The sequence below is a fragment of the Calypte anna genome, chromosome 11, assembly GCF_003957555.1.
Source record: "Calypte anna isolate BGI_N300 chromosome 11, bCalAnn1_v1.p, whole genome shotgun sequence".
In the NCBI taxonomy this organism is placed as follows: Eukaryota; Metazoa; Chordata; class Aves; order Apodiformes; family Trochilidae; genus Calypte; species Calypte anna.
This window is the reverse complement of record NC_044257.1, coordinates 6,980,860-7,008,561: the sequence shown is the minus strand read 5'-3', so window position 1 is coordinate 7,008,561 and position 27,702 is coordinate 6,980,860. Positions and strand designations below refer to the sequence as shown.

Below are 27,702 nucleotides of genomic sequence, written 5' to 3'. Positions count from 1 at the left end.
GGGTCAAAGCAACTATGAACCAAGTCCCTTTCATTCTTGTTCACTTGAGTAAAAGTGCCCAGATTCTTAGAAAATGTTCTTACCTCACCTCAACCTACCAGGGGAGCCCAGGAGATGCATCCTGGAGTGAACACGATGCCAGATGCTGGAACGTGGCTTTTGCTTTCTCCCAGTCTTCTTTCCTCCTAGGGGACAGAACGCTCTCTGCTGTCAGGGGAGCCATCCCTTTGTGATTCCCACACATCAGGCAGCAGAGGGGCTGCAGGATGTACTGACAGACAGACAACCGCTGACGCTAAGCTCATGTATTCCCTTTATTGAACTGTACTAGTTATTGCAATCAGGTTAAGTCACATTTATAAAGCAGACCATCCAGTTGCACTGAAACTGATTATATTCATTACATAGTTTTAATCACTGTCCGGTGAACTGGCAAATCCAATCAAAGCATTAGTTTTTAATTAAAAAATTAAAAAGAAATATTCAGACAATAGCCAAGCAATCACGTCACAATGCACAGTTACCTAAAATTGCAATTAAAAAGCAGTTAACAAAAAAGAACAAAAAAAATCACACCTAATCTTTAACTATCAATATAATACAAGAAGCAACAAAGGGCAACAGCATCAAAGCAGATTTATCTAACACTATAAATTCAGTCAGAAGCAGAAGCTCTAAAGTACACTAGCTGAAGCAGGACAATAAAAAATACTGAGCATGGAATACTTTTAATCTCATCCATTAATATTCATTTCCAGCTGCTTATAATAGCAGCGCCTCATGGCCAAATCATTAGAGTTTTACATCTGGGTTGCAAATGACACTTTGATTGGATGTAATGTTCAAATGGTCCTCCCCACTGTGCCACCGTCAAGTCTTCTGCAGAGAGGTGTCCTGTAGTGCCAGTGGCTCACTGTGCGTGCTGGCTCAATGTGTGGTTCTGGAAAGACGAAAAAAGGAGACGTGCATGAGGGGCAGAATAATAGAAAGCATGCCCATACCCTCCTACTCAGTACCATTTATGCAGAGCTCAACATAAAAGCTTCTCAGTTATTACAAAACAAAATGCAATAAAGAAAAAGTACTCATAAGTAACAGCTGCCAATATGACACATTTGCTTTGTTCTGACAGATCTGTTAATGCTGGCATGAACTTGGAAAAAAATGCTACAAGCTGAGTACAGCCATGAGGGTTTCTCTTTTTTTTCACCCTTTCAATACACGTAAAGAGAGTGGTAACACTTCATGGGCAAAAAACTGCCTTTAGGGATTCCCTTAACTGTAACAATTAAAAAAAAGGAAAAAAAAATCTGAATCACAAGGGGAACCCTGGCCATATTTTACTCTTTTATTCTCACTAGTACCGGGTGTAAGTACTGGCAGCAAGAGACACCAGATTGTGACACACACTTCTCAGTCCAAGAAATACTTCTGCAATAACAGCTGAACAGCCAGTTCAGGCACCAGGGTAATAGACCCAACAGAAAAAAAGGCTGGACATGTAACCCAGAAGTTAAATCTCTCTAAAAAATAGACTTCACTCTATACATTTCTTTCAGCAGTCTAGAGCTATTTTTGTAACCTTTTTTCCTTTTGGTAGGTTTGTAATAGCCTCATGTTATCACAGTACCTTGCATCAGAGCACGCTGACCTGTCTTGCCATTTTGTGCAGGAGCCACTAAATTGTGAAGTCAACCTTGGAAACATATTTTTAGAGCAGTACCAATTCACCTACATTTTGCATGCTGACTGAAACCTCAGTCCTACATATAAGCTCAGTTTTACTTGTGTTATTATTATTCAACTATTTGGGCAACCAGAGATGTGCTTCCTGGTGAGCTTTTCTTGAATTGGCCCCCAGCATCCCCAAATAAAAAAATTAATTTGAGATATTTCAAGACTAGGGTATTTTACTAGCCTCCATCTGCCCAGTACCAGAGGCAGGCCAAGTCCACCAGCTTGAAGAATAAGTTTTTAAACATGAAATGAATTTTGAATCCAATTATTTATTTACTATGATGAAGCTTTAAAATAAAGTACGATATGTTAACTTTTCATAAATCATCTGGTCCTTCTACACTATCCAGTTACATCTTGATCAGGAAAAAGCCTGATCCTCCACTTCACCCAGAGATGCTGTCTCCCTAATGAAAGCCATCTGTGGAAAGAGCTAATGGGCAGCCCGCGATGCGGGGGCCGGGCGGGCAGGCAGCAGTGACCCATTTGCAGGCAGAATTTCTGGACTTTGCACTCCCGAGAAGTGTCCACCAGGTGTCAGAAGTGCTGCTGAGTTCCTAAATGATGGCAAAAGTTATCCGCGATATTGTGGCTGGCAGGCTGTGAGGAAACTCCACACAATAACAGCCAGGCTTTACCGTGCCAGACGGTTACAGAGGCAGCAGAAACACCATAGCTGCCACAAACCCAAAAGGAGCCCTTTTCTACTTAAAGGCAGTGAGTGATGAAATTGTAAAATAACTGGTCCTTATTTATTATAAAACTAGTCCTCTGAACATAGCCCAGTCTGTCACACTAAATATTTTGGAACCAAACCCTAGAAGCACTGTGCAAAGACCTGGAAAGCTTCTCAGGGAACAGAGCATTATACTTGCCTAATATCAAGTGAATGGATAATTTAAACTACTTTGCTTTCAGTCAATTTAACATCACAAAATGTAAAATCCAGTGGCTTTTTACTTTGCTATCCACAGAATTTTTGCTCACCAGGAGAAGGAATGACCTTTGCAGTAGTGGATGCTATTCTCAAATCAAGTAACAACTTCACAAAAGAGGATGGATGGAGCCCTACAAACACAATGGCAAGGCTGACAAGAAGCTTGTCGGCTAACCCTAAGTGGGAAAGCATGAAAATGTTAAAGACTACACAGGCCACTCACTCTCTGTGCTCAGGCACACTCCTCAGCACTTAACAATGGTCATTTCTAGTACACTTCATTACTGTTCTATTTTTAGGTCATCCTAAATATCAGTTTTAAAAAGCAAAAGGTTTACCATCTTCAAAACGAAAGTAGGGCTATTCATGGAAGACAAATCCATATTTATTTAGGCAGTGTCATTTAAAAGATAATGCAAAATCAGCACTAGATGCATGACACATGGTCTACAGTCAGGGAACATGATTTCAAACTTGTGTGGCTGCTGCATTGATTACACCAGGCAGGTCAATAAGGGAATGGTATGTGGCTCTAAATCTGATAATGAAGCTTTCATTGTGAGCCCTCTCTCCTCAAACACAGGTTAATAATATGTTCTGAACACTCCTTATACAATGAATATAGTGGGTTTGTGAGCAGAGTTTACACAAAGAAAAAATCAGATTATAATCAAATTGTGCAGCTATTCAGAGCTCGGTCAGGTAGGAGCTGAGAACCTAGCCATGCTGTAGAGCTATCAGTTAAAAAATAAAATACACATTTCTCATATGCAAATCTTGATTTTGTCTTAGTATCTTGGGAATGTACCATTTATTCCCTTTGCATGCATTACTGGTTATCAATATGCTGACTAGTGCCTGCACCAAGCAGTTGATAAATAGAGCCACATTTTACACAGGACCTCACAGACATATCTGTAATGCCTCTGGACACAAGAGCTTGTGTGCACCACATCATCTCCCTGTCTTTCAGAGAACAGATCCTGCACAAGCCACATGCAAAATGTGTTAAGTCCTGCATGCCCAAGTGCTGGCAAACACCAGGCCACCAGGTTCCTGCACAGCCACCACTGGCTTGTGTTAAGGAGACCCACAAAAGCCTGTCTGGATCCTATGCAGCCACTATAGGGCTCCTTACCTATTACAATGCATTTGAGACCACACAAACATGTTTTAAAAAAAAAAAAAACAAACAAACCCAAAAAAAACCACCTGGCATGGCAACTTCTGTCTCCTATTACTAACAACCATCATGTCTTACCTTCTTGCTTCTACTCCCTCTGCCCCCAGTATGTGTGCAGCTTATTGGAACATCTGACATTCTTTGCAGATGTCAGAAAGTGTCTGAGACACTCAGTTCTTATGTCTCTTCTCTCACACGTGTGTATGTGACCCATGTTTTATCAAATAACTTTAATGTTAGGCACCTCTTTGTGTGCCCACAAAGAAAATGCCCCTGATGACCAAACTTTCAAGACAATCGAAAAATACATAAATTCTGGCATTAGCAATGCCCTGTGCCTTAGCAAAATTAGCTTTCATCCTGATGCTACACTGGGCTGTTCCAGGCAGCAGAATGAACCCATAAAGGCCAGAAGAGAGCAAGAGTTTTGAAACAAAACACTATGAGGATTCTCTCTACTCAAGCAGCCTTCTGATGACTAATTAAGAAGCTTCACCCACCATTCCAGCAGGAGGGTGAGCTGACAGAAAACTGCTTGGGAATGATTTTTCAACTCTAGAATTAATAGTTTAAAAAAAAAAACAAAAAACAAACAAACAAACAAAAACAAAAAACAAAAAACCCCCAAACAAACAAACAAACAAAAAGGCCTTGGCAATTTGCAAAGGAAAAAAGAGCAGTCACAAAAATGAAGCCTCTCCAGGTATGCTGGTGTGCATCTGCACATGCCTACCTGCACACAAGGCCATCCATACACATATGCATTTGGGGCTGGCAGGAGGCAGGACATAATTTGGAAGCTGAACATTAAAAATGGTTCTTCACAGCTCCTGTTAGGCCCCCTGGCTTACACATGGCTCACAGCTGATACCCCACTGAATACATCATTCTGAGGCATTATTGCAGCTGGAAAACTCTACAGCAGCACTAAGTCACCTGTCAAGATCAAGTAACTCACAGCTTATTTATAGGACAAGGTTGAAAAATTTCTTCTTTTATTTTCTTAATAATCATGCAAAATGGATAACAATTCTGTTAGCCACGTCAGTGAGAAAAATGCAACTACCCTGAGCCTCGGGCTTGTTGCAGTGTTAAAGCAGAATTTTCTACTGGCTGCACAATCCCCAAATGAACCATTCGTGGAAGTGTCTGTGACCAAGGAACTGGGTGACAGGTTTTGCAGGAAACAAAAAAAATTCAAACACTGGCTGATTATTGTCCGTGTAGATACTGATTGCTCTCCAGATCTTCCCTGGGGACACCCCCTGCCTGCCCTCTGGATGCAGATCAAGCCATTTGTGCAGGACATCTACAATGAATATTTTTCTGTTTTTCTACATGCATTACTATGAAAACACTGGCATGGCAATCTCCATTTTCAGAGCACTGTGTCAGGAAGGAAAAGCATCAGGCTTGAAAGATGATCACTTACAGCAGTTCAAAGAACTCTTACAAGCTATATAAAGACTGAGAGAAAACACACACACACACAAAAGCAGCACATGATGGAGCAGAGCTCCAAGCCAGGCACTCAAGCTGGGAGTCTCCCACACTGCAATGGTGTTCACTGCCAGCAAGTCACAGGTGTACTACACAGGAGCAGGTGAAAAAATAAAATGCAACTGCGAGGGGTGTGATAATGGTTTGAAGCCATAATACATTCAGTCTATAGTGCCATTGTGCATCTGTTTTGTATTTAGATATTTTGTACCAGCCATTTAAAGGTATACTGTCTATGTGTGTGAGCATATACTCCTAAAGGAGCATGTTATACAGGGGTTAAGAAATGTCACAACAAGGCTGTGCCACCTCCCAGTGAAATTCATAAGCACTTCTGCAGTGTTACACAGAGATTGGGACTCTGATTAGAGGTTATATAAAGGCTCTCTCTCCCCTTCAAAATCCCATTAAAATGAAAATAAATAATTCCTTAAATAATTTCAATAGGAATTATGGCAATAATAGATACATACAACAAACAGCCAACATGAAACTTTACTGGTGATTAGCCATGGGTGACCTGCATGCATGAGCATGCTGGGTGCTAGGGAGAGGAGGCACACAGTACTGCTGCCTGCACATCACTTCTCAGCCCCTGCCAGCCCAGGCTGTCTCCCCAGTGCCTGGGGACAGCAGTGTAGCTGTGACACTGCAAAGCCACCCAACCCAGTCTGGAAACACAGGGGCACAAGGGGGGGGTGATGCATGAACACAACTGCCTGATCTAGTGACATGGAAGGTGATTCCTATTCATCCCTCTATTTTTTCGCAATGTGCAAGAGGGAATGAACACTGAGGTGAGAGCCCACCTGCCTCTCCCCACCTCCCTGTCCAGGTTTCTGCTGCCCATTCAGGCACCATCTGGCTCCAAGCTCAGGGATCAGGGTCCTGGCTGGGGACTGCCTGAAGCCAGGCCCACTCCTCTCCATTCTCCTTTGTCCCTCATGGAGTGGGGTTGGGGGGGAACAAGTGAGTTCTCCATGAGCTTTCAACACATGTGGCTTGCCAGACAAAAACTAAACCTCAGATTCAGGCATTGACTTGAAGCAAAGATGCAAGTCTCACACTTGAACATATGTGTATATATATATATATATATAAAACAACAACCAAAACAAAAACTCCAAATTGCTACAAACAGAAGCTAATGTCCAAATATTTACAAAATACCATCTGCAGCACCCTTTTTTTCAAATAATGTTTTGCATCTTTTGAATTCAAAACAGTCCAAAAATCTCTCTCAGCCATTATTCCTCCTTACACAGCCATAAGCACACACACATAATGTGCACAGGTACTATTTCCCTCTAACAGCAACCCATAAAGATCAAAATCTTTATGCCTTGACTTTATAAAGAGATTACTTTAGGCAGAGGACACAAGATGACCCTTGCTTTAGCCATCAGAGATTATGCTCTCAACAGAAAGCTGTGAGCCTTAAATTGGTGCTGCTCTAATCCTAAACTGGAGAGGCATTCAAGGGATGCCATGACCCATAAGAGCAAGAAAAAAAAAAAAGCTAAATTAGAAAAAGAAAATCACACTGAAGGCGAGGGGAGGAAAAAAAGAGAGAGAAAGGAAGAAAAGGTGAGCAATCTTGCTTTATAAGATAAACCTAGTTATTTTTATTTTAAATTCCTGGTTGCTCCTTTCCTTTTGCTATCAGACTGTAAAGAAAAATCACCCTTGCAGCCCCTTGCAGTTTGTATGTGCTTATTTTTAGAACTGTTTGACAATTATCCAAGGGTCTAAGACTAACAGATGGCCTGTCTTAAAGCCTCATATGTTCACTAGTTTGCACTCCTGACAAACAGTAAATGTACTCAAGAGTGTGCCATAAACAGGGCTGAATGAATACACAGAACACAATTTAGTTAATACACTTCATTAAAACTGATAGTGGTAACCAATGTTTCCCATAAAACCAGGTGTTAATTACCCTTCCAGTTGTTTCAGGTAACTTACCCAGTGACATCTATATGCTTAGATCCTAGTTTTTCAGGAAACACAGTATTACTCCTTGCCTTTCCCCTGGTATTTCACCCACTACATAAAATACTTGTAACAAGTGAACTCCAAGTTATCATGGTACTCAATAAAAAAAAAATTGTCAGGTAAGACAGGTTCACATGTCCTTCTTTATTTGAAGAATCCCTTGAAATCGAGGTAGAGGCAAAGGAAAGGTGGCACATCCTTTGTGAAAGCAAACGGCTGCCTGTGTTACAGCTTCCTTCATCTCTGAGCATCTGATAACTTGCCATGCGTCAGTCAGTCCCCATGTCAGCACACTTTGAGGTGGCACTTCAACAAATGCAGTTAGGAAGCTGTCCTTTACAAGTTATTGAACCAAGGAAAAAAAAAAATCTCTTTGAGTGCCTAAGAAAATACGCCTGGAGGTTTGGTGTCAGTTAGAAGGTGAAGTTGGCTGTTTCCAATGAAAATATCTGCATGGGAGTTATTCTAATGCCTGCACAAACTCTGGGGCCAAAAGCACCTTTAGCTGGTACTGGGGCACAGAAATACTTGTCTGTGCCAGGACAGAGCTGGTCCTGGCACCCCCAGAATTTTTGTACCTTCTGGGGAAGTCAAGCAGCCCCCCTCAGTTCCCACACACTTGGGGAATACTCTGAGCTGCCCCCAGAAACCTGCCAGGCTTCTCTGGTGACCAGAACCTGTCACTTCATCTGGACTATATGGGGAGACTCAGAACTTCTAAAATATTTACAGGATCAAAAAAAAAAAAAAAAGGTACTTCCCACAAGTGACCAACTACATGCCGTCTGATACATATTTTTTGATAAATCTTCTTCCGTATATTGAACTTGTAACTGTCCAGGCACTGGTCTGTAAAACCCAAGGCAGAGGCAGAACCCCCCCCTCCCTGCTGCCTCGGCCTTTGTTCTGCACCCCAGGGGCTGTGTGCTCTGCTGCCGCGCTGCATCGTCCCAACAATGCACTTGCTTGGTTTTGTCTCTCTGCTTCCACTCTTCTGTTCACTTTAACATATTCTTGAATTTTGATAGGCATTTCTGTCATTCTAGCTTTGAAAAATTACCTTTTTATACAAATATCTTTCTTAGAGTTATTTTTCCCAGCGCCAGCCTTTTCTCACACCAGCTAAGGATTTTTTAGATGATTTATGAATTTATTGTCTCTTCTAATTCAGGTTGTTTAATCCTAATCAGACTTTGAGAACTCACCTAACATACATTCCTCTTTCTACTTGAGACTAATAATTAGGTATCATCAGTCTTTTAGACCAGCCACCTCTGTCTATTCTTCTCTAAAACCTCAGAATAAACCAAGGTGAGCTTACTACAAGTGAAGGCTTCAAATGCCTGGCATAGCCTCTCATATTCCATTAAATGCCTCACTGCAAAGTCTATACACTTCTTCCAAAAACACTGGGTAAAACGCTGAAGCACAAAAGCAAACTGAAGCCTTTGGGAAAATCTCCTTGCTGTGGTACTTTGGAAATAAAAAACACAGGAGAATACATTATTAAGAGATAACTGGAGTCTTCCGTTGGAGAAACTAGCCGTAAACACACCATGATTCACTGAGGCACCCAATGAAACCAGGGAGCTAATAATACCTGTCCCGAGGGACTGCACACTCCTGAGGATTTCACTCAGAAATGCAAATTTATCAGCGTCCTTGTGACTTGTAGTCTCCAGTATGCCATGCACAAGATCAAAACAAGCTGAGGGAAGAACCTTACACATCCTAACTGTAAAAAGAGAGGGACAAATTTAATCACTGTTGTCAGAAGTGTGTAAAACCAGAATATTTTTAGAATTCTTCCACTCCTCCCCCAGCCCCACCGTTTCTTTCTGACTGAATCCCAGAGCTGTTGCTGATCCTGAGAGCAAAAGAGGGCTTGCAGGACCCCAGCACCACACTGCCAACCACACTCGGTGCTTTCACCTTGGCTTGGTCAGCCCAGGTACTTCTGGCACACCTGTGCCTCAATGGACAATGTCAGCCACCTGGCATGCAGCAGCATGATGCCCTTTGCCAGATTTTGCAATGACCATCCAAAGCTGTCTTCATAAATGCTAACACCTCATTTCCAGTCCATTTTCAAATCTAAGCCACATGCTAATCACAGAAAGCATCTACTTCCAACAGATATGCTCAGTTGCCTGTGCTACACCAAAAACTTCAGCACTCAGCCCAGGGCAAACCTGTTTCTCTCCACTTACTATTCTATCCTACTCAGGGAAGCAATGTTTTCCAAAATCATTGACAAGAGAAGATAATTTTTCAGGAATCCTTAGGTATTTCTCTCAAAAATTCTTGACTTTCTTTTGGAAGCCTATCTGAAGCATATCTCACTAGTCCCTCCTTGATCTAAGGTAAATCACACAGCAGAAGCCAGTTAACTGTTCATTTCTGTGAAGGCTGGCATCATCATTATGGGACCCTTTGTGACTCCTCTATAAGTACAAAATAATTTCCTGATTGGGTCTTTATTATAGCACCATAGCTGGCATAATCTCATGCCCTTTTCTCAAAAAATACTTAGAAAAAAAATGGAAATGCTTTATATGGTACTTTTAGCAATCACCAGTCAAAATGGACAGACAAAAGCTTTACTGAGTGACCATTTCCATAGGAATATAACCCAGTAAAAGCCAGAAAATTCATAGTTCAACCTAAAATTGGCTCCTTCACTTGCTCTGCTGTTCTATGGCATGGCAAGGGTCACTGAGCACCATCTGATTTTTTTTTTGGGGGGGGGGGGGTTCTGCACCAATTATTCCTGGTGTTACAGAGCAGGTATAAAACAGCCCTAAGTGTGAATTTTAATGCAGACATTAACCAGGGTATATCTTGCAGTCTTCACTTGGGCATCATCCTCCACCAAACGATGGGAGTTGCAGCTGACCCAAGTTCCTTAGAGCAAATCAGCACATACAGGCATCTGGGCATCACCTGCACCATGCCTACCCATTGGCAGGCTACAGCCTATCACAGACTCCTACTGGTGATTTTTTACAAAATAGCAATGAAAGGAAAATTCCCTTTAACGGAATAGTGATCTCACAAATTGAAAGATCCGTGTGTTATGGATACATTTTTCTTAGAGGCAGATAAATATTCCTGTCACAGGGCACCCACATACTGCTCGGGCTGACAAAATGGCTGGGCAGTGACCTGTTGCCTTGGATGTAATGGCTGTTATTGCTGGTTTCTCATTTCAAAAGGGGCATAAAAATCTTCCAATGCAAGTCTCTCTGCTATAAAATAGCAAGGCCACAGTTTATAGAAGTACTTTACATGCTGCTCCATTAGTGTACATGCCACCAGCAGAGCAGAAATCTGCAGACAGGCTTGTGCTCAACCCACTGCCTTGAGGAATTAACCCCAGAGGAGCTAGTAGTATGAAAGAGCCCAGAAGAATTTGTTCTCATAAGTAAAAGAGGGACCAAAATATCACCAACACAAGCAACCTCTTCCAGGAAATTAGAAAACAAAACAGCGAGACAACATCACAGTGGTATGTGTGTGAAACAACTGTAACTATTAAAAAATGGGATTTTCCAGCCAGTGCTACTCCATTACCACAGCATCACTAGTCTCAGGAAAATCTGCCTCCTAAACAGTGAGATACTACATTTTAACAACCGTGATTTCATGCAAAGACTAAGAGCATGTGTCAGCCCTAAAGGAGGACAAATTTTTCAGAAGGATGTTATAAACCTCCTCTCTGCTCCTTTTGGAGACACAGTAATGTAACACACAGATAACAGGCACACTATACACAGTCAAACCTCAATGCCCATGGCAATTTATTCAGGTTTAACTGTGCAAGAGAAGCAAATGAGGAGGCAGGGTGGTCAGGCAGGAGCTCTGCCCAGGGCTGGCACAGTGCAGGCAGCACTTTGGCTGTTCCTGCACAATGCAAAGCTGAGGCAATTTGGTTCTGCAGACGTGCTCTGCGCAGAGGCGACCTCGGGGTGCCCATGCCGCCTGCCCAGGACACAGCACAGAAAACACAGAAGACATTCTGCAGCTAATCAGCTCAAGCACGACTGAGTTGATAAACTCAGGACTGCTGCTGTCAAATCTGGGCTGGCTCATGTGGAGTTGGGGTGATGGGACCTCGCTGAACCCAAGCTGACCTTACACAAAGCCATGCGCTGTCTCTGCGGTGATCCCATCAGCGCATCCAGTCTTATCTCTGCCATCTAGATTTTTCCAACAAAGCCTCACCACCTCATCACCCATACACAGATTAGTATCTTGATAAATTGTTCTATTTAAGATGAAATGTGAAGAAAGAAGAGAGCGTTAGCAGCTTGTCCGTGAGCAGTCACTGCACGAGTCAGGTCACCTCAGATGTGCACCAGCCCGTGCATCAAGCATTCCTTCCCCTTTCTGTTTAACATAAGCAAAAATGGCAGACCAGGCAACATCTGGAAACAAACTGCATTCTAAGTTATTTTACCTTTATTCCTTTCCCCTCTGGTCAAGGAGAGACATAAAACTAATCTCAAAATATGATGTTAAAGCAAGTATTAATTATGCAAATATTAGCATATGATTGAATATACTTCTCTGAAAGCAACTTGAGAAACAGTGAGGCAGTTCCAGGGCTGTTTTCAGGTCCCCTGAAAGGAGGCTGGGCTGAAAATACCAGCAATCTTCCCAACAAGAGCACAGAGATGCAGGCGATGACACCCCTAAACACAAGCCCAGCTGCAGAAAAGCAAGCTACCAACTGACTTTTCAACTACTTCTTTTGTTCTTATCAGGCCCTATTTTTCCTGACTACTTGTGAAACTTGCTCCATGTATCTAATCTCACAGAGCAATGAGAACAGGTAAGGCAGTGAAGAATTAGCAGAAGCCTCTCTCATGCTCTTTAAAATCACCCTGGGAAAACTGGTTTTTGGGATCAGGCTCCAGGGCAGAACCTCCATCCTTAGCTCAGTCTAGCAGCCAGGCCTGCAACCACTTCTCCCACTGCCATTCACTGGCCTGGATGATAAACCCTAGGATTACACCTTAAATCCCTTACTCAGCAAATCAGAGATATACCCAAGGCCTTTTAAATTTCTTCATGCAACTATTTTTCACACTCCTTTGAACAGTAAAAGTAATGGGGGCTCTGCCAGCACCACAGCAGTAGGCAACAGCAGCACAGTATAACTCCAGGATTTCCTGTCTGGAATTTAGGCTTCACGTCTGAAATACAACACACACACAGCATTTGTACAACTGAGGAAACACAAGACGCTTGCCATACATTTATTATCTTCCTGGGGAAATGATATAGAGGACAAAAGAGGCTATATTTACTCCCTCCCCAGCTGCTTTTACAATCTAATAATTTATTTCTTCTGGACATAAATTTCAGATTTAAACGAAATCCCCGAAACCTAAAGATGCCACATGGTAGAGGCTAGGGCAGTATTTCTTTCTATTTTGGAGACAGAGTGCTTAATGCATTGCTTTATTAAGCAGTAGCCTTAAATTTGAGGGCAGGAGGGGCGAAGAGAAAAGCAATTAGATTGTGGCAGACAGGCGACTGTGATTTCTATCTTGATATACAGAGTTAAAAATATCTGTTATTGAAAATTATTTTCTCAGTCCATGGGGGTTTATCTAGATTTAGGCTGAGATGTTTATTTTTTCTGCAGCAGCCATTCTGGGGGATTCTTTTAGAACATTTTTTTCTTGCACAGCCTCTACCTATCATTCACATTTCTGAGAACTGAGGTGCCTTCTATGATGTAAGAAAGCTCTGCAATTAAACCCAGCCTTATGCTGTTTCAGAAAAATAAAACAAAATATATCTCCAAACCCTTCTAGGCAGCAGCTAAGATAACAATGCTCTTAAGGCAAACACAAAAATCCAGGGTATAAATTCATGTTAATTGTTACAAATATATCCATCTGTTCAAGAGTAAGTAGTGACTGAAACTGACGAATCCACTGAAATGTGATTTTTGAGCCCACTGGCATCTATTTTCTTCTAGTAATAAAGTAAATGCTTTTCAGTAACTGTGCTGCTTTTGAATGTCAATTTCCAATTAAGTAGGTTTGGGTTCTTATTTAAAAAAATTAAATAAATACAATTAAAAAAAAAATTAAAATACCAAATCCATTTTCTTCCCAAAGGTCAAACTAAGCTTTTAAAGAACAAGCAATGTTTCAGCAAGCCAGAGAGGACAAAACTCCAATCTGATAAATGGTCTGTGTAATGATTGAGTACCACCGCTGCCTCAGGTTTCCTGAATGGGCTGTAGGATAGTATTTGGCACAAACAGTCTGATGTTGAAGCTTATATCTCTCTTACTGCAGACAAGGAATTCACTAAAATATATAAATAATGAATGTGGCTGGGGATCTCTGCTGGTACTACTGCTGGTTCTGCAAGATGCAGGAGCAGAAACATACACTGCTCCATGTTTTTGTTATTAGTGAATTCTTGTTCTCCAACAATAAACACAGAATATTTTCTCTGAAATGGCTTCTGCAGCACATACAATATAAGTTTAAGGTCTCTAAAAGTGCCAGCAAATTTCAGAAAGATAAGTTACAAAGACATACCTAATTTGCTGTGATGAATTGTGTGCATGCTTCAGTGATCAAAACTGCAGCTGAGACCTATTATATTTAATGATCTAGACATTTCTTGTGAAAACACTCAGGCATATACTGTTATGTCTGGACAAGCATCCCCTTTCTGCTCTAACAGCAAGCAAATGAAGAGACTGAACAGTTAAAGGGATGCTGCACCCCACCTTGGATGAGCTCTTTAAAACAGGCTGATCAAGCTCCACTGTTTTCCTTAAATAATGCTTATGCTCTGCCCTCTCCAGTGCAGCATCCCTCCTCCTTTGAAAACTGCAGGCAGTTCCTTTGGATACTAGCGACACTTACAGGAGGAAACACAGCTAATCCCTGCTCAGACCCCAGACTACCTTCCACAGCAGCAGCTACAGCAGAAATAAAACATCCAAGGGCCTGTACTGTGCCTCTTCCCACCAGCACAGAGAAAGAAAAATTGTGACAAATCTTTTTGGAGAGAAAACGAAATGGAATTTTTTTTTATTTATTTGCCTACGTGTTACAAAAATGTTCTGTTTCTATTTTAAGGACTATGCCCAGCATAGAAAGGCATGTGCTACCCAGCCTGGTAGGGCTGAGTAGTGGTACCCGGATTTGCTGTCCCTGAGGACCCCATTCCCACACAGCCAGCTGTGCTGATGGCCACACTCACAGCTGTACAGCTTAGGGCCCCTTTGCCCTGTGGTTCTACACCAAGCAGCAGGAAGCAGGGTTTCTTACCACCTTCCTATGGGGACAGGAATTTCACCTTGTGACCACAGGGAGGATTTCCAAATAAAAGGTCTGAGGCTCCCAGGGCTCTCTGTCTGTCTCCCAGATTTTTTTCCTGCATGTATCTGGGTATATTATTCAACCACTGTATTTCCAAATTTGTAAAACAGGTAAAAACAAGCCCAGAAAATGTGCTGGAAAAGTGACAAAACCCACAGAGATCTGCAGAGAGAAGCCACACAGATTATTCTTGCTACCACATTCAAGAACTCATTTTCTCCCTCCCTGGTCAGTTTGAACCTCTTATCATCAATTGTTCAATGAAACAGAGCAAAACACACATGTGTTTGACTCTAGAAATAAGGATTTCAAAGTGCTATTTCATTCACCTGAGGAGCTGCTAAATGCTGTTGCAGTGTTAATTTGTGACAGTGTGGTAAAGAATGAAGAAAAGGTATTTGTTAATTGTTGACATAACAAAATTAATTTCCCATCCCTAAACTTTTTCTCATCTCTCCTGTGAGCTCTGATGCAATGCTACTGACTGGCACTGCTGAAATGCCAACTTGCATTTCTCATCCTTAATTTATCTCTAAATGTCATTAGTAATTGTTATTGCCAGACCAGAGTGTGCAATCTGGTCTTTCCAAAAGAAAATCCATCTCTCATTTCTTCTCCTGTGCTTCCTCCTTTTGGTCAAGGATGGATGTTTAACACAGCCTGGGTTCTCTGTTTCCAAGAAGATGGGAATGCATTAATGTATTTGGAAGTAAACATTCCTGCTTTATTTATTTACAGGTAGTATGCCTGGATATTTATCAATACCAAATTATATATTCAGAAGGCTCTTGAAAGCACTTCTTTCAAGAACACAAGTCTTAACTGACTGAAGCTCACAAGCAGGGGAAGGAAACACCCTGAGATCTGTGGATACAGCCTCTTTTTGGTGGGCACCAATATTGCCAAATACAAGAGCACATTATACAACTATTCGCTGTATGACATGGGAAAAAAAAACTTCTCTAGTGAGATGTGTAAACTGGTCTAGTCTTTGTCTGGATTAATATTCCCCCATTTACCCATGCAAGTGAAAATGTTTTCCACCACTAAAAGGGGGAGGTGAGCTTAGACATCCACGTGCAAAGGAAAACCTGCAAGTGTAAGAGGTTGGCTCCTTGAACATCATTATATATTGCACCAGATATATATGCAGCTCCTACAAAATCTCTGGAACTTGGGAGGCAAGTGGTACCATGCCACTTCATGTCAATTTTAGGAGGATCTGTGTGTCATGACAGACCTTTAAGTAGGCTCCCCATAATCAGCATGTCTTAAATTGGCACATCTGCATCACGTTTTTTAATGAATATACAACACTGAGTTGAAAGCTAGGCTGCACTGCCACATCCCTTAACTATAGGCATCTTATCTCAGAATAAATAGACATTTGGACATTTCCAGCCAGGAACTCTGCTTTCAATAAACACAATTGATGCATATACGTTGTCTCTTGGCGGCTTACACTCCTGCCCATCTGTTGGGATGGCATGGTGCCTGTGCAAAAGTTGGTTGGACCCTTGCCCTAGGGCATAGATGACAGGCAACAACGGGTTTAGCTGGGCAGCCTGAGCACTGCATCCAAGTGCCATCTCTGCTGTAGGAAGCCCCTTCTGTGTGCCAGCACTGCCACATTGGAACGCCATGCCTCCTTACACTTGATCACACATGTTGACACTTGGGTGCGCTTAAGTGCATTAATGACTGAAATGATGCCTTTCACCTGGCTTCCCTCTTTTATTCTCCTGCTCTGCATCACTGTTGGGTTTTCTGCACATGTTAATGCAAAGGTGCCTGCACTTTGTTAGCCAAGGCGAGCCTCGGGATGGCGTTAATGGTGTAAGAAATAAAGGAGGGGTTTTTGTTATGGGACACGCTATTCCCGTGCCAGAAATTCCCAAGCTGCATCTTGGGTGTTTGCAGACTTGAGAGATAATTCTGTGTCTCACTGCAGGGACCTCAGGGCTGACAAAGATGCAGCAATATATTGATCAGAATCATCTTTCCAAACGAAAAAATGCCACACCATGTCATTACATCAAATCCAAGGTAATTCAAGATTTTTGCACCATCCTGTTTCAACAGCCTTGCCCACACAAAGGGGCCATGCAGTCTGGTTTATGTCTCTTCCAGTGGCACCCCTAGCCCCTTATGCAAGAAATTCCACCTCATTTTGTGCTAGGAAAGAAGGTTCTGACAAATCCAATAGAGGTGCAGGAGCATGAACAGACCTTGCTCTTACATGGAGCATTAACCTCTGTGGATGTCAGACCTTGGAAACTTCCAGCATCACCAGCACAGAAAGTCAGCCACAGCTGCCCAGTAACATAGTCTGCAATCCCAGACTTTAGTCCTTATGAGAGCTTGCTCCTAACCCCAAGTTTTTAAATAGATGTTTATTCTTCCTCTCCTGAATTTAAGCATATTTATTGAAAAGCAGAGACTTAGGAGGCAAAACTCTTCCCTACTGCGACGACAGATCAGAGATAAAACTTGTGGGTTTGCAGTCCATAAAGAACGTTCAAACAGACAGACTCAACATGATAGGTATGTGCCTACAGCACTTTTAATTTTTAATTATTGTTAGTTATAATTATCTGACTGCGTCTGAATGAAACCCAGCAATATGGCTGGAATAGGTTTTGGTATTCTTGTAATTTATTAGCTTTGTAACTACTAATAATTAAAAATTAACAATACTCCAAGCGCCATAGCAACATTTTTTAAGAAATGCTTGCCAAATCTGCACAGATAACTGACTGGGTCATTTTCAGGATTTTAAAGGAGGACTAACATTAAATAAAAAAATAAAAAAAAAGACAGACAGCAGACTCTAAGCCTACCAACAACCAATATGCAAAGCTATAAATTCTGTTTAAAAGATAAATGGATTTTACTTGAAGAAAAAGAATTCTACACATAATTCTGTGGGTGCTTCATATGAAGTTTGAGAAAGCTTGTGGTTTGTTTCCAGCAAAAAGGTCCTAGTATTTAACATCTAAGTTACACATAAGTTCTGAAATACAGCAAAAGTTACATAAGTGAAAGTACTGCCTTGAGACAGAGCCATGTTTCAGGTCCCATTTGTTCTGCCTTCCACACACTCCCCAAGCAAAAAATATTTTCTGCAACTTCATAAAAATCCATAGATTTGCTTTCCTCTCACTGACTGTATGGACAGTGGAGCCTAGAGGCTCTCGGATATTTCAGTGTTGCAAGCACACAAGGCTCTTTGGAAGAAGAATATTACTCCTATTTAAGTAAGCTTTCTTGTAACCCCAGGAAGTAGGTAAGTTTTCAAGTAGAAGCTGGAGACATTAACCACTAAAAGATTCTGAATAGCTGGGAAGAGACTCAAGTTTGCTTAAGTTTTTTTTCAGGGCTCTAATGACAGGTAGTAAACTGAGCCCTCAGATGTATCCCTCTGGACTGACCTGGGTGCAGGCAAGAGGCTCTCACTGTCCCCATGTCCTTCACGGGACACTGTTGTACCCAGATGGCTCAAGGACCACTGGCATAAGCAGCTGGTGATAGTGCTCATCATTGCCCCAATCCCAGGAAAGCCACCACAGGTACAAAGTTGCACCTTAACATCCCCCGTCAGCCCACTACGTGGCAACTCACTGCAGTGCCCTGCTTGCCTGGGCAGGATGCAGCCCTCTCCAGGAGACACATCTAACATCGAGCTGACATGAAAAGCAGAATCAAAAAAAAAAAAAAAAGAAAACCTGCTTAGGGCTTGATCTGCTGTAATCAGCGGAAAGAATCCCAAGGACTTTGATGTGGACCAAATCAAGCCCCCAGAGGACGTTCAGAGTAAATCATTATTAATGTAATGAGTGCAATATCTGTGCAGCAGCTCATGCCTGTTTATAGATATATGAAAATTGCCAGCTTTACACATAAAATGAAATGAGGAGGGAGACAGATGACCGTGTTAGCCAATGAGCCATAGTAGCCACTCTCCTTTTGACATGTGCACATTTAAAGAAACTGGGCACTTCAAATGACAGCAGATTCCTCCCTTAATTTACTGGTTTGACATATCTCCAAATCTGAATAGGAAAGAAAGCCCTTGATTCATAGCAGGCAATAAAACACCTGAACACCTGTGCTAGGAAAGACCTGGCAGGTACCCTGCTCCCTTGGTACCTAGATTATTTGTGCACTGTTTATTATATCCCTTGCCTTACTTTTCATCAATTGTAATCATTTAGGAGGAAACAGTGTGATTAACAGTACACAAGCAAACAGCAGGACTTAATCCTTTAAATACAATTACTTCATTGGTTATGTAATGGCTCCTTAGAAAAAACCATGTGGCAAACAAATACCTATGAAAATCCTCCTTAAGTTTGCCCTGAAAAATCACTGCTCAGTCACACATTGCTTAACGTAATTCTTGATGCAAGCAGTTGAGGAGATACATTTCCCAGCTGCAAATAATACAACAAATATAACCTCCAACACACATTTTGTGTTATAATTTCTTTGGGCTTGTCAGAGCTCCCTGCTAGGTTTTAAATATTAAAGATCAAAATTTCAGTTGTCAAGGAGCTAGCTCATCTCTCACATCTGGATGTCCTGCATGCTGCTGTGGCTCCAGCTGCTTGCAAGGAGTGGGCACGCAGGCAGCTCCCACCATAGCTCCTAGAGATGGGGCTCTGTCTGAAAGGGCTCCTTCTGCCCTGTGTGTGAGGACCCCACCAGGCCTGCAGCTCTGTGCTGGTTTCCTTAACTATGTTTCAGAAGAGGGAATGAAATGCCATACTCTTAGTGTCCTATACATTGGCTATAAATTTACTTTCTTCCAGATTTTCATCATATTCACAGAGGTAAATCTTACAAACTGAGGATGTAGAGCTGCCAGCCTTTCCTCTTCTGCATTAAGGGTACCTGGGGTTATCACACACACTGTTTCCTTTATGTATCATGTAATCTCACCATGTTTTCTTTATTTATTTCAAATGAGATAATATAAGCAGTTAAATACCATTGTTTTCTTTTCTTTTGGCATTATCATCAAGGTAACCCCACTGATTCATCACCCTAGATTCACACCAAAATTTCCACCATTAATAAACCAAGCTTGTTTCCTTGGAGCTTTCTTAAGCTTTGGTTCTAAGGCCCCATCAGATGGTATAAACTTCAAACCATAAACCTATGTTAAAATACAACTACTAGTTTAGAAGTGAAAAGAGGGTTTGATTGTTTCCAGAGCATTACATTGCTGAAGCATTGCTTGCATCAAGCCCTAAAAGTAGGTTATCAGTGGCAACACTTCTCATCACAAGGCACACATGTGCCCTTCTGGGCTCACTCAGTGTTTGCCCTAACTATTTAAAGAAATGTTCACAAATTACTGGGGCTAATTCATGCCTCTCTTTAACAGCTCTAAAAGTTGCCCTTTCCCCTATGCTGCCTGTAATTTTCCCACCCTCCTTAGAGTTTTTTGGGTTTTTTTGCTTTTCTGTAACCATTCCACTTTGATTTCTTCTTGAAATAGTTGAATGCTCAATATTTGAAAAAGTCTTTTCTGTGGCATCACTTGAAAATACAAAGAAGTAAAACAAAGCATAGGCTCAGATTTTTACACCAGTTGTTTTACCCCAATGGGAAAACAGTATCAGAACTGAAAAGAAAATTCATCAAGCAGAACCCCTTAATGGATGGTGGTTTGCCCACATAAGAAAAACTGCACAGTTAAGAGACTGAAAGGTTCATGCAGACTTAACCTTAACTAGCAGCTGAACAACCTGTTCACTAAAGTAATACTAAATCTTGATTACTCAAGAAAAATATAACCTACAGTTGGGGAATTTAGAGCAGGCAGCTTACACATCAGAAACTGATAATTGTGCCAAGGCAGTCTTGTTCAAAAGTCTTGAGCATCTCCAACTGATTTATACACACATTTTGTGTCCTTCTTGGCTCAGGTATTTGAATTAGTAAAATCCCTGGCATCAAGTAAACTCACATTTCTGAGCCACCTCTGAAATACAGAAAAAAACTGTGCAACTAAGTATTGAATTTTCATTCAGCCAACACCATTCAAAACTACTTGGGTAATTATTACAAGCACTGAAATTTTACATGCATACAAATCCTGCATAAAAAAATGGAAACTTACAGAATTTATGGGATTAAAGCTGCTATTTCCAGCAATTTTGCAATGCACAACACTTCAGGATTGAAGCAGTATGTAATTAAATATGTTAATTGCAAAAAAAAGGGCTGCTGTTAAGACTATAATTTAAAAGGTTCTCTTTATTTGACCACCTGATTTTAAAGGTTAATGCAGTGACCTAGGAGGCCAGTGTGCCCATTTTAATTGTGCTGGCATTTTGACCAAACAGCACACTTCAAAGGAAAAATGGTAGGAAAAAATCAGAGCTGGCATTGCAAGCCACTGTCACCTTCATAAAACGTTCATACTGAGAACACACAAACCCAAAATCTGCTGACTTTATTAAAATATTAACAAGGTATAGTTAAAACTTTTGTACACTTATGCAAATCAGGTTGCTAGAACAAGGGAAAGAAGAGATTCCCCTGGGAGGACAAAAAAAAAATAAAATCAACAAAGTGAAAAGATCAACCATCCCTCCACAGCATGACAGCATGACACAAGAGGCAGCAGCTTGGGAATTCAGCAAGATAAATAAAACCCCTCCAAAGTTTAAGTAAATCATGGTTTATAAAGCAAATAGATTTAAATGAGGCATATGGTACCATTCTATAACATGACTGCATGAGTCAGGGGACATTAGCAGTATTTTGGTGGCTGTGCTGCCCAGGTAAGATATGCCTGAGGAGGACAGCCAAGGAGGGCACCTCCCTGTGTGCTTTTTAGAAGGGAAAGCTCTGGTGCTCCATTACCCGTAAGGTACCAAGCACACACATCATGGAGATTTCAGGATCTGTGTGGGTTTTGCACAAAAGGTATCACTATGATCTAAACTCCAGCCTCACCAGTATGGCTCCAAGGAGGCCCTGGGGCCAGGGCTTGAAAGAAGCTACAGCAGCCTGCCCAGGTCAGGGTCCAGCCCTGCCAAAAGGGTGAATACTCCATCAGGGACAGGGTGAGGACCAAGCACCAGCTTTTCAGAGGCTAAAGCTGCAGTGGCTGTGTCCCTCAGTGCTGCCAGGGAAAATGGCATGCCTGGTGTGCTTATTAATGAGCAATTGCCTTTGGTGGAGTCTCTACATAAGCACTGTGTGGAGTTGCACCCACACTTTGCTCTCTTACCTCGGTAAGGAAAATTCCTTTACTTCTGACTTAGCAGTGAGGAAGGGGAGGGGCAGCCTACCATTTGCTTAGTCTTTGTATGTTAATCAGTGCTTAAATTATTAATGGAGGAAAAAGAAATTATTTACAAGGAGTTTGACGTAGACATGTCAGGTTGTAGCAATGCTACTGTCAAGAGAAATACTCATAAAGAATCATGGTATCTGTCTTGTCTTATTTATTTATTCCAGTCATATTCAGAGGCCCCTTTCTGCTGATAGTACCCAGGGAGGCAGGAAGAGACAGAGAGATTCTTTAAGGGCAGAAGAGACCATACAGAGGGTATGCACCCTATTTAAATGCTGAACAAGGGTGATAGTTGCACAGAGAAATCAACAGCTTTAGCTTTGCTTTTAGCTCCTGGTGTAAACATACCTGAAGCTCTGTTTGAAAGAAGAACTTCTGTGGGCACTGGGAACAGTCATAAATTTTATCTTCCTGCCCATGGACTGCAAAGATGTGCTGCTGCAGTTTGTTTGCCTGTACAAAAACTGAAACAACAGAGAATGATTAACTAGGATTGCTTCATACAAGGCATCTTGTCTTGCACTATACTTTTACAATTGCAGACTCAAAAGTTCAAGGATCCCTGCCAGAGACAGAATTGCCAATACACTCAGTTCAGCAGAATTTCCTTGCAAGTCTCTGGGCTGACAGTCAGCTTCTAACAGCCTAAATCCTATATGGATTTTTGATATTTCACATGAAGCTAACACTGTCCCTGAGTAACTGGAAGAACTCAATCATCAGACCAAAGAAAGGACATCACCACTCCTGCAGGGAGCCCTGTGCCCATGGCAGGTGCATCAGATGCATTTTTAATACAGGACAACCAGGCCAGGAGAAGCCTTGATGGCTGGCCTGGAAGACTCGAGGCCCAGAAGAGCATATTTGGCAGACATGTGAATCTGAAGGGGCAGCTTTGTCCAATTTTCAGACATATTAAATGGGTTGTCCATTCAGTAAAAAAAAAAAAGATTATGATCTGACATCACAAATATCACAGCATCTGCATTATGATTTTAAATCAACAATTATTCTGCCTTTATCAAGTGAAATTTGGAAGTGAAACATCTTGAACCCCATGCCTTACTGGTTAAAAAAATATAATTTAAATTTTTCTCATTTTATACAAATAATTGTCAGTGTGTGAAAAAAAATCTTGTTCAGCAGAATTAAACACATGCACTCAGAGTTATTTTACAGCACATTTCAGGAAAGGATACATTACTTGCAAGCCCACACAAAGAGTAGGTTCTTAAATTGTAGGCCAAATTCTAAGGACGGTGGGTTCACCTTATTCCCACCAAAGTTAAAGAAATTGCAGGTGCTGGTGTGACCTTTTACTGACAACAGGTCCATTGTCACACCTATGCCATCTCTCAAACAGTTTTGAAATGTAGATGTTGACTACTGTTTTGAGAAGCATATAAAAGGCAGCCTTAACATGCATCCTGCAGATCCTTCAAGCTAGAGCACCCAAGATCATCTGCACTGCTGAGAGCTTCAAGTGAACTACAGGGAAGGAATACACAGCAGGTCCCCAGGCAGGAGTTCTAAAAATGCCACCACAAGCAAACTGGTCTTTAAAAACCTGTGAGAGAGCAGCTGGCAAAAATACACAGTTGTAAAATCTGGTCTTCTCAAACCCTTACTCATGTGAGTCTGATGTCTGTGAGTGGACTATGAGCTACCTGGCCTTTAAAGGGTCCTTGCTCAGGCGAATAAGGGCTTGCATGAGCAGGTCCACACCTTGCAAGTCCTGCATTTGGAAACACATCTCACCTTCAAGCCAAAAGGTACAATTTTAAAGGATCTGAACTGCGAGGGGCGATGCAGAGCCCACGGCATGCAGAGTGCTGCTCAGTGTCAAACGCCACAGTGCTGCTCTTTGGAGCGAGCCCCGGATCCAGACAGATGATATTCTGAACCTTTCCAAGCACAGTATTTCTTTTTCCCAAGGAATGGAATACAGTATTTTACAAATCCCCCGAGGGTCATTTCTGGATCAAGCCACGTACGCTGAGGCTTGTCTTGGCTACCCTGTCTTACCTGTGAAACAAACAGGGCATTTGAATGTGCCTCCCATCCCCTCAAAGCTGTGCTCAATCAGGTGACACAGGAGCTTTGCCGGAGAGTCAAACATCTGGTTACACAGCTTGCACTCATGATTGATGCCTTCCTCTGCAAGGTTCAAATGATACAACTTGTTAGTGACACAGCAGATTAGCGTCGGGGATGCAGCAGTTAGTGAGGAACAGCCGTGCAGGCACACAGGGCTACAAGGAGCTGCAGACATTGCTGTGGGTCTGGCCCCACAGCCGACTGGGCCCTTCAGCTGTACAGCCCCTGGTCACTTTTAGGGCCCCTGACTTTCAGCTGCAATGAAAGCAGCACTGCCACCAACCCACTGGGAACCCCCGGGCCTGCTCCCAGCTCCTGACAATGCTGCACGGCTCCTCCTCGCATCCTCCCACAAAGACAGAGTATCCCAGCTCTGGGTATAGGTTACCAGAGTGAAACAGCATTTGAAATGAATGTTACTGTGTGAATTCAACCAACAACACTGAAAGTGGGCTGAAATGCCATCTTTATCTCAGATTAAAGTGCAAATATACAGGAGAGAAAGAAACCACTGGAGAATAGGAGGAGCTCAGAGCAGCATCAGCCTTAATTTTCTTGGCTTTTTCCAAGTTGAAGAGACCATTGAAGGTATTTAAATGTCATCTGAAAATGTAATTTCTGTGTCCTATATCTTAAGCACTGAATTCATATGGCTCATTTTAAATGCCCCTATGTTCTAGCTGAACTCATAGGGAAATAATAATTATTACTATTGTTTCAAGCCTACCACAGATGATACGTTTCTCTATTTACTGAAGTTTGTGGGTTTGGGTGCATCTGGGGCTTTTTTTGAGGTACTGAAGACATCTTAAAGCAATTTCCACACATAAAATGAAACAATCCTTTGGTTTTCTTGAAGTGAAGGAGGGAGTGGTAGAAGTTTACAACACATATTGAATGGTTTATATAAATCAAAACCACCTAGAATTTTAAATTTTGTTTGTTGTTTTTGTAAAAACTTCCTGAAAATATCTTTCCTTCATTACGACAGCACACGTGAATTTCTCATGAAAACATACATAAGAGTAAGGAAACATAAAAGTAAGGAAATACTCTTTTGATGTATATTCAACTATTTTTACATCTTCAAATCTAACCAGCTTCAATGTTGAGTTCCAAGACACATAAGAATTGACTACACTGTGCCATCAGCCAATCTCCTGACAGATGCATTTGAATCTTGTGAGTAATGTGAACCTCCAGAACCATTAACTTTATCCACAACTGCTTTAAATTAGTTTTTTATATTTTTAAAAGGCCTAACAGAGGGAGAATATTGTGTTCTATAAGGCCTCTGGTACTCTCAGTATCCCAAAGCCCCACAGGCAGGGCTCTGTGGGACATGCACCTTGGCACTTTTGCAGGCAGAGGCAATGACCAGAGTAAAAAAATTGCAGTGTAAAAAATTTCAATAATTAAAAAAACAGCCAAACAAAAAAACCTCCATGTAGTGCCTTGTGCAACAGTGTGTACCAGCAGTGAGCTGCCTGTGCCACCTCTGTGGCCATGGGTGCTGTGTCCTGCACAGCAGTGGCACACACAGAGAGAGCAGGGAGCTGATGGTGAGGGCTGGCATCAGAGCTGCAGGTGGGGAAGGCAGAATGGGGAGAAATAAATGGGTGGGTTGGGTGGGAAAGAAGCAAAAAAAGGCAAATGGAGAAAAAAGTGAGGAACAGAAAGATGAAGGGCCTGGTGGCTCCATGGTAGCAACTCCACAAATTCCCTGGACAGCCATAAACAGGGACTGTGATATTTCCAGGATGCAACAAGGTTTGCAATTCAGTTTGGGCAGCCACCAGAGATGGGCACATCACCCTCTCTGAAGGATGGCTTTCAAAACCTGACCCTCTCCCCTTGCTGTAGTGCAAGGCTGGCTTCTTGCATCCCACCCTTGCCTGGAAAATTTTGGTTTTGTTCAATCTTTGCAGTCTGCTTGGGAGGGGAGAAAAGATGGAGAAGGGGTATGTGCCTTGTACTGAGCATCCTGAGCATGTCCAGCCACATGGCTGTGTACAGCAACTGAACACTCAAAAAACCCTGGAGACATAAAAAAAAGCAGGTACTGAGTTGGAGAATGGAACAAATTCCTTCTACAAGTAAATCAGAGTAATCTTGTTTGACATTAGTTTTCTGCCCTCCACACAGTATTTGTAAAATGTTGATTCATGTACAGCCTATGGTCCTGTGTGAGCACATGTGCTCATAAATATGGACAGACACATACTGCTGATTAGAAGACTGCTCTTTTTGCAGCCTAAATACCTATAATTTCAGTAAAAATAATAAAATAAAAACAAACCACAACAACCCAACAATGCTAAGCATTTCAATAGAAGTATATTCTTAAAAGCTTGCTATGTTTAATTAGGAAACAGAAATGGTGTATTTTCTTGACTGATCCCTGCAGTATTTTAAATAGTTAAACCCATAACAAACAAACTAAAACTCAAATGAAAAATAATAAAACATAATGGGTTCCTGCAGATCTGGAAATTTATCCCACTCGAGGCAAGACCTTTTGATTTGCAAATCCACTTCTGAATTATAAGGCCTTCTCCTCACCAGTGGGGGTTTTTATTCCACTCCCACAGGAGTCCATTATGTATTTCTTGTGTCTATAAAACCATCCAGGAAGAAAAAAGGGGGGGAAAAGTACCATGGTTAGCATGACAAACGTTTCTCTTTTCATGCATGTGTATTCAAAATATGAAAATGCCCAAAGATATAGATAGAATTGCTGCTATAATCACTCTCTCCTCTATGGCATGGCACAGCACATTATTTTACACAGAAACACAGTGCATGTATAGGGTACTCAGTCACCATTGGAGAATAACTTCTTTGAATTATATAAGACCATATAGGTACATGCAAGGCAGCTCTCTGACAATGCAGCGTGACAGCCAACACTCCAGTCAAATGCGTGGCACTGGGCATTAGTAACAGAAAATATAAAATAATTTCCTTCATTTCTATTCTCCCTCCTTTTTTTTTTTAAACATGACAAGCATCTATGAGAGACCTACATAACTCAAGTGTATTATGCAGCCCCTCTCATTTATAAAATAAAATGCAGATTTTTACAGCTTCCTGTGCTAGATCTTCTCCCATTTCTCCATGTGTATCTGTGCAGGGATCAGTTGATTACAGGACTAAACGATGCACAGCAAACAAGAATCTTGGGTTCCTTGCCTTCTTTTTTTTCTTGCCTGGGCTCAAAATAATAAGCATTAATTTTACACTTCATTTCTCAAAAAAATAATAGGATGTGCTCTTGTTTAAAACAAGCAGGCCTGCTGGATTCTGTCAGGCTGAAACTATGTCAGGCCAAAAGAGGAACAGAGCGCTTTGTGTAAAAGTATCATGGGGAGATGATAGTATCCTGTAATGTTTTCAGTACCTACTTTTGTCTCCAAAAGCATTTGATCCCTGGCAGACACATACTTATTTCCATACTGGTCTTGAGGGAAGCCAGTAGGAATGAGAGCTGATTATCTGGATCCTGAAGGTGAAACCTGGGTGGTGCCCACTGATGTCAAAGGCAGGGATATGTATAAATTTGGAGGTATATAATTTACTGCCT

General features: G+C 41.7%; 1 protein-coding gene across 3 annotated transcripts in view; it reads right to left on the bottom strand.

The window, feature by feature from the left end:
• Positions 1-301: 301 nt before the first annotated feature.
• ZNF423 (zinc finger protein 423) overlaps positions 302-27,702 on the bottom strand; it is a 228,052-nt gene continuing 200,651 nt past the window's right edge. For all 3 annotated transcript variants that reach the window (XM_030457955.1, XM_030457953.1, XM_030457954.1), the window contains 3 exons: positions 24,048-24,179; positions 22,371-22,486; positions 302-940 (listed from right to left, as the gene is read on the bottom strand). In XM_030457955.1, coding sequence (XP_030313815.1) covers positions 911-940; positions 22,371-22,486; positions 24,048-24,179 — 278 coding nt within the window. In that variant the 3' untranslated portion in view covers positions 302-910. The remainder of the gene's footprint in view (positions 941-22,370; positions 22,487-24,047; positions 24,180-27,702) is intronic.